This window comes from Myxine glutinosa, chromosome 11 (genome assembly GCF_964187855.1).
Source record: "Myxine glutinosa chromosome 11, kmMyxGlut1.1, whole genome shotgun sequence".
Taxonomy (NCBI): Eukaryota; Metazoa; Chordata; class Myxini; order Myxiniformes; family Myxinidae; genus Myxine; species Myxine glutinosa.
In genome coordinates this window covers 27,748,792-27,769,135 of record NC_136271.1, presented here as the reverse complement: position 1 = coordinate 27,769,135, position 20,344 = coordinate 27,748,792, and the positions used below count along the sequence as shown (strand labels likewise).

General features: G+C 43.8%; 1 protein-coding gene across 2 annotated transcripts in view; it reads right to left on the bottom strand.

The window, feature by feature from the left end:
* LOC137436520 (laminin subunit beta-2) overlaps positions 1-20,344 on the bottom strand; it is a 280,979-nt gene that overhangs the window by 187,411 nt on the left and 73,224 nt on the right. For both annotated transcript variants that reach the window (XM_068130380.2, XM_068130381.2), the window contains exons 10-11: positions 16,785-16,964; positions 5,931-6,043 (exon numbers count right to left, since the gene is read on the bottom strand). In XM_068130380.2, the coding sequence (XP_067986481.2) occupies positions 5,931-6,043; positions 16,785-16,964 (293 nt within the window). The remainder of the gene's footprint in view (positions 1-5,930; positions 6,044-16,784; positions 16,965-20,344) is intronic.

Below are 20,344 nucleotides of genomic sequence, written 5' to 3'. Positions count from 1 at the left end.
TGAAATTTTTTGTGTGAAGGTCAACAGGTGCTAACTGATAGTCACCATGGTGTTTGACGCAGAAAAGTTTGTGGCGTCCCCTAATGAGGCAGAGTTCCAGGCGTTAAAAAGATCGGAACTCATGATATTGGCCAAATATTTTAACTTGGAGGACCGAGTTAATATGAAGAAAGCAGAGATGCAGACATTGGTGGTAGAATCTCTGGTGGGACAAGGAACATGGAAAGAGGTAGCCTTGGATTGGTTACCCGAGGAAAAAGGAAATGTGGAGCCCTGGAAAATGGAGATGCAACTGCAGAGCCAGGAAAGGTGAAAAGAGTTGGAAGGGAAAGCGGAAAAGGAAAGAGCAGAACGAGAACGAGAACTCGAGGAAAGAAGAGCAGAACAGGAACGAGAACTCGAGGAGAGAAGAGCAGAGGAAAGGAGAGCTGAAGAAGAAGGAAGAGCAGAGGAAAGAGCAGATGAAAGGAGAGCCGAAAGGGAGTTAAAGGAACGGGACATGGAGTATCAGAAGCAACTTAAACTCAAGGAGCTGGAATTACTGGGGGAACGGAGAGAGTAGTATCCATGCCGGCTAGTTCGACAACTAGTCAGAACACTTGGGATGTTGGTCGGCATGTGAGGCTGGTTCCACCCTTCAATGAAAAGGAGGTAGCCAAGTTCTTTTTACATTTTGAGAAGGTGGCTCAAATGCTAAAATGGCCTGTGGGGTCCTGGACTATGTTAGTGCAAAGTGTTTTGGTGGGTAAAGCTCAAGATATCTATTCGGCTTTACAGATTGACCAATGTGCGGATTATGAGAAGGTGAAGAAAGCCATTCTCAAAACCTATGAATTGGTCCCTGAAACTTACCGGCAAAAATTCAGGAATGCCAGGAAGAGGGAGAGTGAGACCCATGTGGACTTTGCCAGAATGAAGGAAACCATGTTTGAAAGGTGGTGTGACTCGAAGGAGATTGGGAAAGACTTCAACCTGTTACGACAATTGATCGTGGTGGAGGAATTCAAACAGTGTGTCCACGTTGACATTAAAGTAGGCTACATCTGGATGAAAAGAAAGTACCAGAGTTGTATGAGGCAGCAACCGTGGCAGATGACTATGCCTTGACACACAGGATGGGGTTCCACAAACCTAACTTCCCGCCTAGAGTTAGCCAGGGGAGTTATGGTAAATCAGGTGTGGAGAACAAATATTCATGGAGGCGGCCTAGAGATGACTATGGGGACAAATCTGATAGCGTGACTTTTAGTGATCAGAAGACTACAGTTCCAAGACAGACTTATCTTCCGGGGGGGCCGAGGCAGACCACGAATTTTTCCTCCGGGCCTACTTGCGCTTTTTGCAAGAAACCTGGGCATTTGATGTCCCAATGTTACGCCCTGAAAAGGAAAAATCAGGAGCGGAGTCAAACCAGTACAACTCCGAATGCATTGGCCAATGCGAGAAATCGTCCTTGGAGGACAGTGCCTTGTGAAAGTTCCCATGCCAAAGTTACGGCATCACAGAACGATCTTGTTCAAGAGGGTTACAAACCTTTTATTTCAGAGGGGTTTCTGTCACTGGATGGAGACTTAACGAACCAGAGACCTGTTAGGGTATTGAAGGACACAGGAGCACATTAATCTTTGATGCTTGAAGGCATTTTGCCATTGTCAGAGAAGACGGCAAATGGTGTTAGTGTTCTTTTACAGGGGGTTGGTGGCTATGTTAAAGCTCCTCTTCATCTCATCCATTTGAAGTCTGATTTGGTGTCAGGACCGGTCACTGTGGGGTTACAAGTCACTCTACCTGTAGAGGGAATCTCTTTTGTTATCGGGAATGATTTGGCCAGTGGTCGAGTTTCTGGTAATCCGATGTTTGTTGAAAAGCCTAGTATGGAAAATAACACTGCACAGTTGGAGCAGGAGATTCCGGGTATCTTTCCATCCTGTGCCGCGACTCGTGCTATGGGTAGGAAGCGCTCTGAAGAGAAGGAGAAGGTACTCACGTCACGCTTTGCACAGGCACTTCTTGTCGAGTACCCTGAAACTAAGTGTCAGCACACACAAGTCATGGATGGAGGCAATGTTGTCAAGCTCTTTGTAGGTGGACTGAACTTTGACACAAGTGAAGATGTTCTGGACTCTATCTTTGGCAAATATGGACCACTCTTGGAAGTGCTGCTGATAAAAGACAGGGAGACGCAAAAGTCGAGAGGGTTTGGCTTTCTCACGTTTGAAAACACAAAGGACGCCAAAGATACAGAAAAGGATTTGAATGGCAAGGATTTGGATGGTCGGACCATAACAGTAGAGAAGGCAGGCCATTGTCGTCGAGGGGGCTACAGAGGAGGAAAACATGAAGGTAGTTTCAGGGGTGGCTATGGCTCCCGGGGTGGGAGTAGTAGTTTTGGTGGCGGCTGCAGTCATGATAACTACGGAGGCTCCCAGCAACAGCAGCGCAGTTTTGGCAACTCTCGACGGGATGACTATTACGGTGGCAGCCGAGATGGGGACCGCTACTCACGCGACTACAGCACCCGAATCTACAACCGTGATTATGATTTTTAGGATCAAGAGAAGAGTTGGAAGCACTGAGTGCTCAGGAGCAGCCGAGCCAAGATTCCTACACGGATTAACCCGTGAACTCCACATTCCTAAATGCGTCCATGCAGTGAATACTTCCAGGCCTCACCACCCAACCACCATGAAACCTGGCTATCAGCTCGGCCTCCTTCAAAAAGTGCTATAGCTTTGCTTTGCTTTGGATTTTTGATCACAACTCCTTAACCTTCATTCAAAAAAATGAAAAATAAAAATCAGAGGTTGATGAGATGGAGTTTGGCTTTACAGGAGTTCAACTTGGAAATTGAGCATGTAAAGGGCAGGGACAATATCGTTGCTGATGCTTCATCCAGAGTGAACTAACTTTGGAAATTCCTGTAGGTTGTTTGGAAGTTTTGTTGCTTTATTTTGGGAAATATTAATTATTGTTGCTCACGTGAATTGATCATTTGGGGGTGAGTTTTACTTTTGTTTGTTAGAAGAGTTTTTGCATGCAAAGAAAGTTTTCACTATGTTCCAACTTTCTTTCTTGAGGGGGGGGAAGTGTTAAGGATTCGTCACTTCCGTTGTAGTGGTTCTCATCCACTGTAAACACTTTTGGTTGCATGTATTACTGGTAATCCGATGTTTGTTGGTGTTGGCTTAGCAGTTAGGGTGCCGGCTTGGGATCCGAGGATCCTGGGTTTGAATCCCGGTCGATCGCTGAATTAACGCCAGGGGGGTTGACTAAGCCTGTCATCCTTCCGAGGTCGGCAAATCGAGTACCAGCTTGCTGGGATGAATGATCCCGGTGTGTACCCTGGTTTAGAATAGGTACACCGTATCCCTGCACATCGTAAGAGCGTGACCAAGGGCTGGCGTCAGGAAGGGCATCCGGCCATAAAAACATTGCTTCAAACAGGGAACCATGATTGTCATGGGGCCCGCAAGGCTAACCCCCGCTCTAGCGGGGAAAATGGCCTTAAAACGATCATTCATATTCATTCATTCATTTCATTCATGTACTACTATTGTTGTCGTTTAAGTGAAATAGAGATTACTATTTTCAAAAGGTAAAAAAAGTTAATGTTTTAAAAGAAACTGGAACCGGACGAAGAGAAAGAAAGAAAAGAGGGCGGAGCGAGGGAGTCTGACAAGAAAGCCAAGCTGTTTGGAGGTCTGGAGCAAACGCTGGTGAACGGAGGTCACTAGCGAACTTTGGTGTTTCCTGGGAAAAGGATTCCTGCGACAGTTGTTATCGCTGTGACAGATAAACCTGCGTGACAGGTTTTGCGGTTGATTCCGAAGAGAATCATTAGAGTGCCGTTACGTCTCGAGAACGGACTGTTGGCCATTTTAACTCGTGCCCGATTTTCGCATCGCTCCAGGTTTTTCACCTCGCTTCAACCATTTTCACCGCATCCAGATGTTAACTTGGTGTGTGTGTGTAATGTGGCTTTTGAGTGGGAAATCTGCGGTTCGCCGATTGGGAGCCGATGAACGTCCATACCTGAAAGTGTGATTTCCCCGTCACTTCTGGAGGGTACCTTTGCCCATCTTTGGCAGTGTGACTGTCAACCGAGCGGGATTCTGGCCTCGATACGACATCGTTCTGATGATCACTGGAGCGGATCGACTTTGGCTTGATGCCGGAATAGAGACATTGGGAATGTTCTTGTGTCACTCACTTGGAGCACAGTGAGTTACCTTGTACGAACTGATGGTACCATCATAGGAAAATGATATATTGGTTGTACAATTGATTACTATTGTTATTGTACTGTTATTCTTGTGTGACCTTAATACAATACTTGTTTGTTAGTAACAATTGGTGTGGTTTCTCCATTGATCTTTGACATACAGAATAACACATTTTTCTGCCGTGACTCCTCTCGGGGCTCGGAGGTACACCGTGACCAGGGTTTGGGGAAGAGCACGTAACACCACCGCATAGTCCCACAACGGGTAGATGCCCTCGTTCACTGTCATAAAAATAAACAAGTTCGATTTAAATCCCTTCAGTTGTTTTCAATCCCTTCACATTTTTACCAGCCTTGATAGACTCGACGGATTTATGAAAAAAGGCCATGTATAAGCTTCTGGGTGCATTTTGGGGTAAACGTTGTAAAGTTAAAGTAAAAGAGCTGCATGTATATACATGATATAAAAATGCTTGTTCAAAGAAATTGTCCAAAAAGGGCAATTTGGCGGCCATTTTGTTTATGCTAATTAGAAGGTCAAAACCCCAAAATTCGGCTTGGGAACCGGGTTAATCAAATTCAGCACACCCTAATTATGTTAAAAAGTGAGGTTCCCAACTTTTACCCAAAAATACACCTAACATTCACATTTCTCAGAAATCCTTCTTGTCTATGACAGGTTTCACATCGATCGGTGAAGCAGTTTCAGAGAAGGGATTTTAACAAATTAACATTTTTGGCTGGTATACCACTTCACCTATGATATTATCAGGTTTTTGTTCCCCAATGGGAGTACTTGACAATGTGCCAAGTTTCAAATTTTTTCCATTCAGCGGTTTCCAAGAAATAATTATTTAATTATTTGCTTTTAATCCAAGATGGCTGCCATACCACGTGACCTATTACGGCACAATTAACATAAACACATTCTGCATGGGTGTCCCTCCTGCCCTGAACGTTTCGTCTCAATCGGACATATGGTGGCTGAGAAAAACGAGGTTTAGCCCAAACGGACGGACGGACGGACAACCCGAAAACATAATGACTCCGGCGACTTTGTCGGCGTAGGCATAAAAAACAAAATTTTATTTCTTCAAAATGCCAACAGGACCAGAACAGCACCAGGCAACGCTGGGTACCCCTGCTCGTGTGTTGTGACCCAAAGTGATATGGGAAGCAATTTTACCAATGACTCATTCTTATCACATTTTGTCTGCATTTGCTTATGTTTTCTATTTTTAAAGATGAGCTCCACAAATAGTTGTTCGTCATTACTTTTTATTAACTCATTACAGGATTTAGTCCTTTTGTTGTCTGGTTATGCACAGGTCTACAGGAACAAATTTAATCAGTATTTATTTCATTCATTCATTTCAGTGAGACTTCTTTCAGGCAACAAAGAAACAATAAAGTCAAACACAAGAAAAGAGATGTGAAAAAGCTACAAACCGACTACGCAATAAACTTAAGTACAAGATGTCAATTAAAGCAAATTTCAATTACTGTATTCAGTTTGTTTTATTGAATATTTTTTTTGGGGAAATATTTGCTTCATTTAAATCGCAAATTTGAAATATTTTCAGAGACAATGTAACTAATTTGCTTCAGCAATGAATCAATCATGTGCAAGTTATATCCTTAAGCTAATGGGCATGATATACCGTTTTTTAGATTAGTGGAGTGACCGTAAAATAACGAGGCTTCTTACCAAGCAGTGGTCACAGCGCCGGCCTCCAACCAGTCTTTTGCAGTGGCAAGCTCCAGTCACGGGGTCACAGCTCTGGGTTCCAGGTATTGTTCCCAAGGAGCTGCACTGGCAGGCTGCACATGAGTACATACGAACCACCATAAATGCAACACCTAAAATGCTGGTGTAATTTTCATGATAATCACAAATAAGCCAAACTCCTTTTTGCATCTTCAAATGCATGCGGCTGCCGAAGCAGTTCCCTGGGTTATTGGGCACAATCCTGGACGAGTTTCCACTCCGACACAGGACACTCAAATGCCTCATTCATCCCAGAAAGCTTGTACTCATTTTAACGACCTCGGAAGGATGATAGGCTGAGACAACACACCTGGTGTGTCTATATAGCCATAGAACTGGCCCAAAAACCTACTTTTACCCAAAAATATGGGTCCTTTACATGCTTCAAGATGACAATTTTGATTCTTCAAAATAACCAACAGTGCACGTCACTCCATTATGCCAAGAATATTCAGACTACATTCCTTTGATGAACTTCATAATTACAACAGTGATTATGGATTGAGGAGGACACCTAACTGGCACCCCTTTGCTTATGCTTTCAAATCCAACTCAAGCCAACAATATCAATTTAGTTTGAATTCTAACCTTCTGGAAACTGATCTCAGTACAATGTCATGATCAGACTTTAGGTTAAAACCCAGAAGGTTAAATTATGATCGTCGGAGAGGGGATAACCTAGCTGCCTGGTCTGGTCGATGCGTGGTACCAACCAACACAGATATATTGTGGTTTAATTAATACCCCCAGAGCCATTCAGATTGGGCAGTAAAATGATAACTATGAAAAAAGGCACCATGGCCAAGTTCCAGATTCCTGCTATACCCTACAGGGGGCCACTGCATCCGCGGCACTGCTGCGATACCAGCAATGATGGAACAAGCAGCCATTGGCTGCATACAAAATGACTGAATATATGTCATGGACATCTGGTTTGTGTCCTGGATCTCTTTAATGATGATTCTCATTTTCTACATGAACATACGTATATACAGTGAATCTAGTTTAATACGTTTTTTGTTTTTTTTCGTATACAATATCGAGGCTCGTGTAAGAGCTAACATTGATCACAAAAAGACAGACTGACACATAAAACATATGATAAATGGAGCGGGAGAACAAGATGTAGAGCAGGGACATCGGGAGATCTGTGGGAGGAAGAGGGCTTGGGGGGAGTAGGCATGGGAAGAGGCGGGGGGGATAGGTAAAAAAACACATGGACACTGCCCGGACTTCCAGTAAAGAAGTCGGTATTTCATAAAAGTGGATCTGGGGTGAATTAACGGGGGTAGAAAAGATCAAGGTTTTGGATGGGGGAAGATAAGAGATTGTGGTGAACAGCTGTTTTAAAGACCTGGAGGGAGGAGTGGGATTGAAGGGAGTGGGGGAGTTTGTTCCAGAGGCGGGAAAAAAGAGGAATGAAGGAGTGAAGGTGAGCAGAGAGTCTTCATTTTGGCAGTTTAACCATAAGAGGGTTGCTGGCAGATCTTTTGCGACCTGTAGGAATATTTGGGGGGGCAGAGCACAGGCAGAGCTGGGGGGCAAGGCCGGAGAGGAGTCGGGAGAAGACAGAAAGACCACCAACCTGCCTGCGGTGAGTGAGTGAAAGGCCCTCAGAATCAGCTTCATCGCAGGAGATTCCAATGATTCTGATCTCTTTATGATATGTATGCATCCGCCACAGTAGGGCATCGATGTTAAAAAAGATCACATCATCAAATGGCTGGGTGGTAAGATCGAGTCCATCTTACCCATAAATCAGGTTATTCTATTGCTACACACATTATTTGTGCAGACATTAAAATATCTGAAAGGAATGTGTGGGTGGGAAAACTCTTGGAAATGAAATATTGGATATGAAAATACGAGGGAATTGAATTGTGCCATGCCTGCTACAGAGTCTGCTCCCATTCTTGGGATTGGGCTAATTTCATGGATATAAATGAAAAAATATTGGCTCTGTTCTACCATTAACATTGTTCAACTGCAATTATAAATCAATAAAGATCTGTCACATTCACAGTCGGAAATTATCGATTCCGCTGGGTTTCGGCAAAGTTTAAATTGGCAATCAACACTGATTGGTAAGCAATTTCAGCAAGTGTCAGGAGCAATTAGATCCTCTTACTATAAATCGGTCTAATGGCATCTAGAGGGCCTCGGTGAGCACCGATTTTAGGTACAGTATCTGCATCAATTTATAATGAAAAATTATATATTTATGTAGATTATGTTAAAATATTTAAAAACTTTCACGGGTGATACTAAAACATGCCATATTATTCCCAGGCTACTATATCGGTAACTGTGCATTCTTAGCACATGAGAGTATAATGACGAAAATGTGATCCTTTGGGAAAATTGGGAGAGTCGCTTCTCATAATTTATTTATTTAATAATAATTAATAATCTAGTAATAACAATAATAATAATTTAATCTAATAATTTATTTATTCTCATAATTTAGTCTTGTGTTCAGGAATATCGCCTTTAGTAATTTTACAGATGCTCAATTATTTACAGATGATTATGATTACATAATTTACAGATGATTATGATTGAATTATGATTATGATTATGATGATTATGATTACATTATGATTACCGATGATGAATTATTTACAGTTTAATTAATTATTTGCAGATGCTCAATTATTTTTTACAGATGCTCAATATGAAAGTGTTGTTGACCTTTGGCCTGCGTTGACATTTTGGCCTACGCGGATCTCAAAAATAGTTGGTGGTTGAATTCAGTTAGCCAATATGTAAATCCTATTCAAATTTCAAGTCAATCGGATGAAAATTGAGGATTTTACAGATTTTTTAATTGTGAAAATATCATGTCACAGGTAGATTGAACCACCATTTAGAGGGGGAAATAGAGCATGTCAGATATGAGTTATAGTCTATATTTTCTCAAGCTCCCCCTCAAAACCTTCCCTCCCTTCAAAATGCACCCCAGCTGAATCGGCTAATGATAAGGCCGAATGCCTCAGTGGTGTGTTCGCTTCCAAATCTTGTATCCCCAAACCCTCATAATGTTCACTCTACCCACACTCAAATTATTGAGAAAGTTCCAAGAAGCCAACATATCTCGCACATACAAAAAAAAAACCTCCACTGGCTTTTCATTGAAAATAGAATTTATTTTCCAGATGCTTCTACTCACCTGCTGAATAAAGCACAAACGACCATGATCCCGGCCTCCATAAATAATGGACATGCACCCATATTGAGATCTACAGCTAAGTCCCTTCTCAATATTCCAAATATGGTGACCTCACTACTATGGTGACCTCACTACTATGGTGACCTCACTACTATGGTGACCTCACAACTATCGTGACCTCACTACTATGGTGACCTCACAACTATCGTGACCTCACTACTATGGTGACCTCACTACTATGGTGACCTCTCTACTATGGTGACCTCACTACTATGGTGACCTCACTACTATGGTGACCTCACTACTATGGTGACCTCAATACTATGGTGACCTCAATACTATGGTGACCTCACAACTATGGTGACATCACAACTATGGTGACCTCACAACTATGGTGACCTCACAACTATGGTGACCTCACCACTATGGTGACCTCACCACTATGGTGACCTCACTACTATGGTGTACGGTGGAGCTTAAAAAATTTTTAAAAACTAAATTTTTATTTTTGAAAGTCTTACCCACTTAATCTGTTCCATATAATATAGGAACACTGTATAAAAAGTTTGAGCACTAAATTATTATGTTTAGGGGTAGCACAAGGGCCGCAAAGATTATGAAAATTATAAAAATTCAACGAATTACGAGTATATCAGACTATATCTTAATTTATTTTAAACAACACACTTGAACACAGTATTTATTTTTGAACACGTTAATAGTGAATTCTTTGTTCAGTTTCTGACAGAGTTCATAGTATCATTCTGACAATGTCCAGCAAACCCCAAATTTATTATTTTCATGGCATCCCGGACAGTGTATGTTTTCTGCTATCAGGGTACATTCTGCGATGGTCCTCGACAACTTGCAGCAGGAATTGCAGCTGAGTTTCATCGCGGGTTATCAACCCACTGTACTCCTGAATGAGTGCCACTCCACGTTCAGCGTAGTCATTGACAACTTTTAGAGAGTTGACTGTTTCTGCAGCCTGCTTGTAGTCGTCTCTGTCATCCCACAAGTCCGGATCAACCGCGAGAAATCCATCTGGAAGTTCCATCATTCGCAGAGGTTTCATTGACCTTGCTGTGACGAAATCTTCCAAGTTCTTGTCCTTGAATGAATCAAGAGCAACAGTGATTCGCTTGGAATGATCCTGATCTTGGTCTTCTTCATTCTTCATGGCACTCACCATCAGTCTCTTGGTTGCCGAACTGACCCGACTGTCGAAGAAAGCCAAGCTAACAAATTCCTGTGACAAGTACCACACGTGATTGGAAAACTTGCGTGATGTTGACTTTGAGATGGCTGGATGGATTGATGAGTATTCAAGCAGTGACTTCAGCAGCAACAGGTCACTGTAAGGAGCACCTGCTGCTTGAGGTGCAGAGATCCAGGCTGTCAGGTAGACACATACTGTGAATACACACACATCACGTAATCCTCTCTTTTCTGCAGGAGTCAGTTTGAATTGAGCCTTGAACATCCAGATCTTGAGACAGTATATTACTTTGGACATGCAGCGGGCGTGGTGCATTGCTCTGGGTGACATGAATCGCACTCCTCTGGCAGGAGCAGCACCGAGAAAGACAATCACAAGTTCCAAGAATTCTTTATAATCATCTCTCGGCTGACTCTGTTCAAGATGCTTGTTGGCATAATCGATAGTGCCTTGCTTTATGTCTTCCACTAGACTTGCCACATCATCAGCTGCAATCCCTGGTTCATACTTGGCCGTGTCTATGAATCCCCAGTATTCCTGGAAGCGTTTGAAGAGTGGAACCTCGGGAGAAGATTTGGCTCCCAATCCCATACACACTTGGAACACTGCACCAATTTATCAATTCCATAATGTGATGCCTGCAAGCTAGTGACAAGAGCTCCTTCTCAAGCTTCTGCTCTAGGAGGACACAGGCACCAGCGATCCGACCAGTGTTTGAGCTGGTCGTGTCAAAACACATAGCTCGGATGCTGTCGGCTACGCCCCAGTCTTCAATGGCTCCAAAGACAGCAGCAGCCTGAGCCTCGCCTGTTCCAGATGGAAGCTTGGCAACTGTGAGTAGCTGAGAAACTCCTTTCCCTGAAACCAATACTGGCAGGCGATCAACCTTCTCTTTTCCAATTAGATCAAGGATCAGTTTGCCGTCCCAGTGAACAACAAGGGGAACGTTACCCTGAAACTCCGCCTTTATATTTGCAGATCTCTGGACTCGGTGTTGTACTCTTTGTCGGCGAATTGAGTCTCTGTTTAGAGCAAGTTCATCAATGTTCTGTCCCAAGCTTTTGGCAGTTTCTGCTATAACAAAAACGGCTTTGCGGTCTGACACTTTTGTGCGATCTAGAGCGGCTGCGAGTTCTTCAGTAACGACAGTTTTTCGCCCCCTCTTTCTTTTTCGTGTCTGAAATGTGATGCCTCCAGCAGCTCCCTCACTTGCATTGTCCCCAGTTTCCATCTTTTCACTATCTTCTGCTGAGCTGTTTTCAGATTCAGAACCAGATGAAATCAGTTCAGCTGTAGAAGCTGCTAACTGTTTCATTTGCTCCATTCGCTGTCACCTGGCAAGCATTTCCTCCTCTCTTTTGGACGCCGTTTTCTCCTTCGCAGCAAGCTTTACATCTACTCCAGCCAGCGACCCCCTTCTTCCCTTTTCTCGCTGGGCTAACAAGAAATCCTTGTCTTCTTGTAATACTGACGTATTGGTCAGAGCATCAGCGTGAGCGACATCAAAAAGGTCTTCAAGCCTGGAAACAAAAGCCGACTCTCGCGAGTTGAGTTGGTGACGTTCGCGCTTTGTTCTTTTTCAGAAGAGGCCATTCTTCAAATGTCTGCTCAAGCTTGGTTTGGCAGTTTTGATGAGCTCTCATCGGGATTCTAGCTTTCTTCCAAAAGTTAGCTATTTCGGTGATGGTAACATCCGACGATTGTCTTACGGTCTCCTTCAGATCGAGATGGTGATGTAGGAAGAATCCAAGAGCCATACGCAATGATGGCAACTTGCTGCCACTTAATTCAGTCACAGAGTCACCAAGGAGATACAACTTGGTTTGAGATCTTGTTGCTTTTTCCACAGATGACATTTTCAATCAGATATGAATCTGAAAGAAATAGAACATAGCATTAAGAAATTAAGAATCAAGAAAATTCAAACAGTTCTATTAATAACTGAGCAGTGAGCATAATGCCTCAAGCAATTACACAAACATACTGCTGCAACAGTGTTGCAGCTGTTGCTTAGTCAGCATAGTCAGTCCATTGAGTCCAAACAGTAAACAAGTCTGAACATGTCTGGAATATAAATTCATGGAAAATTTGCATTATCAATTTATCAGAAAAACAATGGGATTCGGATGATTGGTTGGATAATAGATATGAACCAGTTGAACCACAATGATTATGCTTCTATAATCTGTGATAATATTATACCATGTTTATACACCCATTGTGTCTGTGATTCTCTGCAAAGCCTGTGATAACTTCGTTTTTATTTTCAAATAGTGTTCTGTGATACACCTATGTACAGTGTTTACTTTTAGATACTATGGTGATAAGCGTTCCCAGGTCAGCGCTACATCTCATTTTAGCATTTATTGTCTTGCAGACTCTAGCTCAACGAACATTTTACTCTTTTATTATAACAGATATTGTGTATGTACAATGTACATATTACTACTGTAATTATTTATTTAATGGAGCACAGAGTTTTATAACTTAAAGGTTTTATCTGTGTTCCCAGTAATTAATTTTACCACAATGATTGCATGTTGTGTGTATGATGATAGGAGAGAGTGTCAATTTACTTAGTAGTTAAAAATTGGGTTCTTAATTTATCAACAGAATTAATCTATTATCAGTAGTATGCGAAATAAAAGGGCGGCCGCAGCTTTGGGGTATCAGAAACTTTACCATCATTGAGCTACCCCTACATATTGTTCAATTGTGCTCATATTTTGCCTGATGTGTTATTTCATATATAGGAACAAATTGAGAGGGTAAGAAGATCATATTGCAAAAGTTCAAAAATAAGCTCCACCCTGCTATGGTGACCTCACTACTATGGTGACCTCACTACTATGGTGACCTCACTACTATGGTGACCTCACTACTATGGTGACCTCACTACTATGGTGACCTCACTACTATGGTGACCTCACAACTATCATGACCTCACTGCTATGGTGACCTCACAACTATGGTGACCTCACAACTATGGTGACCTCACTACTATGGTGACCTCACAACTATGGTGACCTTACTACTATGGTGACCTCACTACTGAGGTGACCTCACAACTATGGTGACCTCACTGCTATGGTGACCTCACAACTATGGTGACCTCACAACTATGGTGACCTCACAACTATGGTGACCTCACAACTATGGTGACCTCACAACTATCGTGACCTCACAACTATCGTGACCTCACAATTATGGTGACCTCACAATTATGGTGACCTCACTACTATGGTGACCTCACTACTATGGTGACCTCACAACTATCGTGACCTCACTACTATGGTGACCTCAATACTATGGTGACCTCAATACTATGGTGACCAACAATTGAAAGAAGCCCTTGATGTCAGACATGAGATATAGGTGGTCTCTATAGACATATCTCGAGTTTTTTTTTATATAGACTGGCATCCTGCCTTTCTCCCCAAATTATCTGCCTATGACATCCAAGGCCAACTCCACACATGGCTTACTGACTTCCTTGACTCTCGTAGCCAATGTGTGGTTCTCAATCGAATTCTCCTCTCGCTGTCAAGGCTGAAGTCCCCCAAAGCAGTTTTCTTGGCCCAGTCCTATTCCTGATCTTCATCAATAACCTCTCGGACTCTCTGGAAAATTCCTCTTTATCTATTTGCTGATGATTACACACTCTACCCTGACATCCCTCATCCTTCAGATAGTTAGGTTGCAATCTCTTCCCTCTCATCAGACTTTGACAAAATCTCAAGCTGGTCAAACACTTGGAATATGTTTTTCAATCCTGAGAAATGTAACACTCTCACATCCTCTCCCCGAGAGGACCCTATGCCAAACCCTCCAAATTACTTTCTTAAGAATCCCCTTCAGGAAGTTCAGTCACACAAACTCCTTGGTGGCAATATCAGCCATGATCTTTCTTTGGGCAAACCACATTTCTAAGTTGGACTCCAAAACCAGTCACCAAATGGGCATAATGTATCGTACAATGTCCTTCCTTGGGACACCTGAACTCTATCGACTGACAAGACCTTCATTTGCAGCTTGATGGAGTACTGCTGTCCCCAATGGGCTGGCCCCCCTGCCTCACACATTTCTCCGCTTGACGCCATGGAAACCAAGGCTCTCAAGAGTATTGGAATCTCCCTCAATGAAGGTGAGTTTATGGGTCTATCACTTTTCCATCACAGACAGGTCGGTGGTCTCCCTGCCTTCTACCACATCCTTTCTGGTCTTGCACCCTTTGCTCTTTCCGTGCTTGATCCCCCACCACCCCACTCCCCAGGTATCTGCAGGGTGCATGCGGTACACCATCATCCCCCTTCTAGTGAAACTCCCAAAGTCCAGAATCGATGCTCACCACTACTCAAACATTCCTCTCTTTTCCCATCTGTGGAAACAACTACTTTCACATTCTCTTCAATCGCATTCTCCCCTCCAGGTCTTCAAGACAGCTGTTCACCACCATCTCAGATCGTCCCCCATCCAAAACCATGATCTTTTCTCGCCCTGTTAACTAAAGCTCCCTCTGCCCCCAATCAACCTCCTTCGAAATTTTTAGTTTTCCCCTTCTGAGAGTTTCCCTCTGTATCTATTTTGCCCACCTCATGTGTCTTCCCCTACCCTCATTCCTCCCCACACACTCACTATTAATCCAAGTCTCCCTCGATTTTGTCCTTCAATCCTGCTGCTGGTGTCCTCCCCTCCCCTGCCCCCTCCGTCTCTCTTTACTGATCGTTTTGGTGTGGTGCATCCTAAGCTGTCCAGTGTTATTGCTCTTCCATGAGTCTTGACTCCATATTATACAAAAAAAGAAATATATGAGCTAATCAGACATATTCTTAGCGTACAGTAAATGTTGTTTCGCTTGAATTGAAAAGTGTTTTGTTCTGGTTTGTCAACATGCTGAACAAACATTACATCATGTCTTCAATAAAGAATAAATATATGGCCATGCTCTTTCATATACATCCAGAACTCTCATTGAGTCAGCCAGAACCAACACAAGTGCATGAGGATTAAACAGGGCCAACGTCAACACATCTTCTCATTGAACCACGAAACTTGTCTATTTTGTTACCATTGTTTGATTAAAACACATTTACCAGATAGTTCAAACAGATTAATCAAGAGAGAAGCAAAGGAAAGTGGGAAAGGGAGAGGAGTGTCAGGCAGTCTGGATCCCCTTATCCCATTTTCAGGAAAATAAAATAAAGTTATACATTTATCTCAACAATATAACTTTAAAAATGAAATATAAATATTATAAAAATGAATATGCACCTTTAATGTTGGCCATGTATTTTTTAACTACAATGACAACTACTTCTATCAATGGTCACAACCAATCACACGTTCTTATGGAGTCGCAGATGGGCCCAAGTCTTTTTCAAAATGGCTGGCCATGTTTAGCGTTTGCCAGGAGTCGCGATTTGGAATGAATTTGGAATTTTTTTTTTGTTAGGGAGCAGCAAATAACTTGCCTGCTCTTTGTCAAAGATGCCATGGGATCTGGTCCACCATCTAATGCCAGCAGATGAGACAGACAGTCAAAGGATGGTGTACTTTGTGATGTAACGTGCTGCTTACAAAGGACCAAATTGACCAGTGTGTAGTTGAGCCAAGTATTGATTAATATTAGACTGGATATCTGAAAAGTAATTGTTCCAATCACTTTTATAACACATAATACCCTTTTCCTACCTCGAGTACAAAAATGCATTTCTCACTGGTTTAGAAAAATAATGTAAAACTTACTGCAACGAAAAATGTTTCTATTTGCTGTAGAAATATTACAATTTTTGGATATATATATATATTTTTGGTATACAAGGTCGAGGCTCGTGTAAGAGCTAACATTGATCACAAAAAGACAAACTGACACATAAAACATATAAAGGGAGCGGGAGACAAGATGGAGTGCAGGGACATCGGGAGATCTGTGGGAGGGAGAGGGCTTGGGGGGGAGGAGGCATGGGAAGGGGGGGGGGGAGGGTGGAAGAGGTAAAAAAAAACACATGGACACTGCTAAGACTTCCAGGAAAGAAGTCGGAATTTCAAAAAAGTGGATCTGGGGTGAATTAACGGGGTATAAAAGATTAAGGTTTTGGATGGGGGAAGATAAGAGATGGTGGTGAACAGCTGTTTTGAAGACCTGGAGGGAGGAGTGGGATTGAAGAGAGTGAGGGAGTTTGTTCCAGAGGCGGGAGAAAAGAGGAATGAAAGAGGGAAGGTGAGCAGAGAGTCTTGATTTTGGCAGTTTCAGCAGAAGAGGGTTGCTGGAAGGTCTTCTGCGACCTGTAGGAATATTTGGGGGGCTGCACGAATATTTGCGGGGATATCTAAATTATTCACCATGTTCCTTCCTGTATGCATTCAATCGCTAAATATTACTATACAACTCAAAATGGTGACTCACGTCGGCAGCCTAGAGGGTCGTCAGCATGGAGTCCAAAATGGCCTGGCTTGCAGCGATCGCAGCCCTGACCTTCGACATTGGGCTTGCAATGGCAGCGGCCTGCTTGCTGGCCCAGTGCTGGATTAGTGAGGCTGTCACACTGCCCAGCATTCTGTGTTCCGCGCTCATCACATACGCATGCTGTGTGAAGAATGAATGTAAAAAAACAAAAACTCATTTTTAGTTTGCAAACAACAAAAGCCTTTGATTTTTCTTCTTATCCAAACACACACACATATTGGAAGCTGAATAGAGCCAAAATTGTACCAGTAATAGTTAGAGCAACTGGAATGATAACGAAGAGCCTCATGGATATCTGAACCATCCCTGGGAATATTACTGCAAGGAAACTACAGTTGTAGGTTGTTCAGGGCTAAGTGACGTTAATGAAAAGAGCCCTTGGAACAAATCCGAGAACAAGAAAACTTCTCAGCTTGATCCTTGAATTGTGATCCCTTACCAAAACGGAGGTGGATACTTCGAGCCATGGGAAGACGCAATTCCACCTTCTGAAACTCGCATATGGTGATAACAACAAACAACACACACACGATTTAGCCTTATCGAAAGGCGACGTAACAGTGCAATAGTCACTGTACTTACTGAGTGTAGCAGTGGCACCACAGTTGCACTGAATAAAAAGGCAAAAGAGAAGGGAAAGGAAGGTGGAGACAGTAACCTGTGAGTCGGATGGTTGTGTTCGGTAGAGTTTATGGTGGTAAAACGAAGATCAGAGATTAGAATGGGGTATGACATGGGATGGTGGCATATCGTCAGCTTGAAGCATTGGAGGATAAAGTGCGATTGAACTATCTCCACAATTCCACAAATGGGAGAAAACATGGTCCGTTCTAAGTCAATAAGGTTGGCGGTTCAAACCCGACCCCGAGCTGAGTCATACCAAATACTACTGTATAATTATACATGGCAACTACCGCTTCCGGTCCGCTCGAGCAAGGAGGCTTGCTTCGATCTCTCCACAGCATCGAAGTCCTTTCCAAGGGTGTGGTGCTGACCGGGCCGCCGTGGTGTTCGCATTACAGCCCGACCGAATATCGTCGCTTCGTGGCTGCTTTCCGCCGCCGAAATCCAGTGCAGCTTGGGCGATTCTGCCCCTGTTTGGAGCACACCCAGCGAGGCCTTCGTCGGGGCCGAGCGAGCAAGGCTTCCAAAGCCGAAATCCAGTGCGGCTTGAGCGATTTTGCCCCTGTTTGGCGAACACCCAACGAGGCCTTCATCGGGGCCAAGCGAGCAAGGGCGTGTCGGGACCTGGTTCGCGCCATTGACCGTGTGGTTCGCACCAACCGGAGCTGTTTTCGGATGACGTGCTGATGTCCTTGAACTTCGCGCCAGGCTCTGGGCCGACCGGGCCGACGTGCATCGAAGTCCTTTCCAAGGGTGTGGTGCTGACCGGGCCACCGTGGTGCTGACCGGGCAAATGTGGCGTGGTGCTGATGGGGCCCCCGCAGCCGTGATGCCCCCCCCCCACCCACCCTCCCCCCCCCCCGAATTGCCATGTTTTAAACGTTTCCCAGTGTGTACCCTGGATTAGAATAGGTACACCGTATCCCTGCGTGCCGTAAGAGACGACTAAGAGGGTTGGCGTCAGGAAGGGCATCCGGCCATAAAAACATTGCCTCAAAAAGAGAACCATGACAATTACAACTACATATGGGCAGGGCACAGCCCGAAGTGGAGATCGGTTTCTGAGGTTTGGGACATGGAATGTAGGGACAATGACAGGGAGATCAGGAGAAGTGGTGGAAGTATTGGTCAGAAGAAGAGTGGACATATGTTGTGTGCAAGAGACGAGATGGAAGTGAAGTGGTGTGAGAACGGTGAAGGGTCGGCAGGGACAGAAATACAAGTTTGTGTGGCAAGGGTGCCTGGAGGGCGTGAATGGTGTTGGTGTCCTGTTTTCTGAGGAGTTTGTAGACAGTGTGGTGAGTGTGACGAGAGTGAGTGATAGGTTGATGATGGTGAAAATGATGATTGGAAAGATCTTGGTGAACATCATCTCGGGATATGCTCCGCAGGTTGGTCGGAGCGATGAAGAGAAGGCCATGTTCTGGTGTGCGATAGAGAAGCTGATGGAAAACGTGAAAGACGAGGAAGTTGTTGTGGTAGGAGGAGACCTAAATGGACATGTGGGAAGGAGTATGGATGGTTTTGAGTGAGTTCATGTGGGTTACGGATATGGTGTGAGAAATGGAGAAGGTGAAAGGATTTTGGAGTTTGCTGATGGAGCTGATTTGTTGATTTGTAATACTCAGTTCCAGAAAGAGGATAATAAGCTTGTTACATACACGTCAGGTGGGTCGACGACAACCGTTGACTACCTGATGATGCGTAGGGGAGATAGGGGGCATCTCCGGGACACAAAGGTGATCCCGGTGGAGGAGGCTGTTTCACAGCACCACTTGGTTGTCTGCGACATAAGGGTGAAAGGTGCGAGGAGAGCTCGGCGGGTGAAGTACCAACCAAGAATGAAGGTGTGGAGGTTGAAAGAGGTGACAGTGAGGGAGGCATTTAAAGAGAGGCCAAGTATGGTAGAGGATGATGTGGTTGAGCTTGAAAGTGGTTCGATGTCAATGAAAGCTAGTCTGTTGGGAGCCGTTAGTGAGGTATGTGGATGCACAAAAGGACCACCGAGGCAATCGGAAACATGGTGGTGGGATGATGAAGTTGGAAAGAGGATTGACGAGAAGAGGAAGAATTTCAAGGAGTGGCAGAAGGCAAAGGGTACGGGAGCAGAAACAGCAGAGCATGAAAGTTATAAGGCAGCCAAGAAGGCTGCAAAGAAAGAGGTAGCAAAGGCGCAGGAGGCATGTAGAAAAATGTTCGGAGAACGCTTGGATTTGGAAGAGGGTCAGAGAGCGGTATTCAGGATTGCAAAGCAAATAGCGAAAGAGAGGTGTGATGTGATGGGGGTGAGTTGCTTGAAGGATGAAGTGGGAAAAATCGTTGTGGACCCAGATGGAATTAAAGGAAGATGGAAAAGATATATGGAAATGCTGTTGAATACAGAGAATGAATGGGATGGAAACATAGAGAGTAACCCAGTTTTAGGACCGGCAGAGAAGATAACTGAGAAGGAAGTTGAGGAAGCGATAAAAGCAATGAAGAGTAGAAAAGCGGGAGGGCTGCCGGGAGTTGTGGGAGATATGTTGAAGGCAGCAGGAAGTTGGGGTGTGAAGAGAATGACAGAGATCTGTAATCTGGCAGTGAAAGAAGGCCGCATTCCAGTGGATTGGGAACTGAGTACCCTCATCCCTCTATACAAGGGGAAAGGTGACCCTCTAGAGTGTGGCTCGTACCAAGCGATAAAGTTATTGGAGCATGGAATGAAGGTATTGGAAAGGGTGTTGGAGAGGAGGATAAGGAAGAAGGTGAAGATCGACGAAATGCAGTTTGGATTTATGCCAGGAAGAGGAATGACAGACGCGCTTTTTATTGTGAGGCAGTTGCAGGAGAAGTACATGGAGAAGAGGAAGAAGTTGTTTCTTGGGTTTGTTGATCTG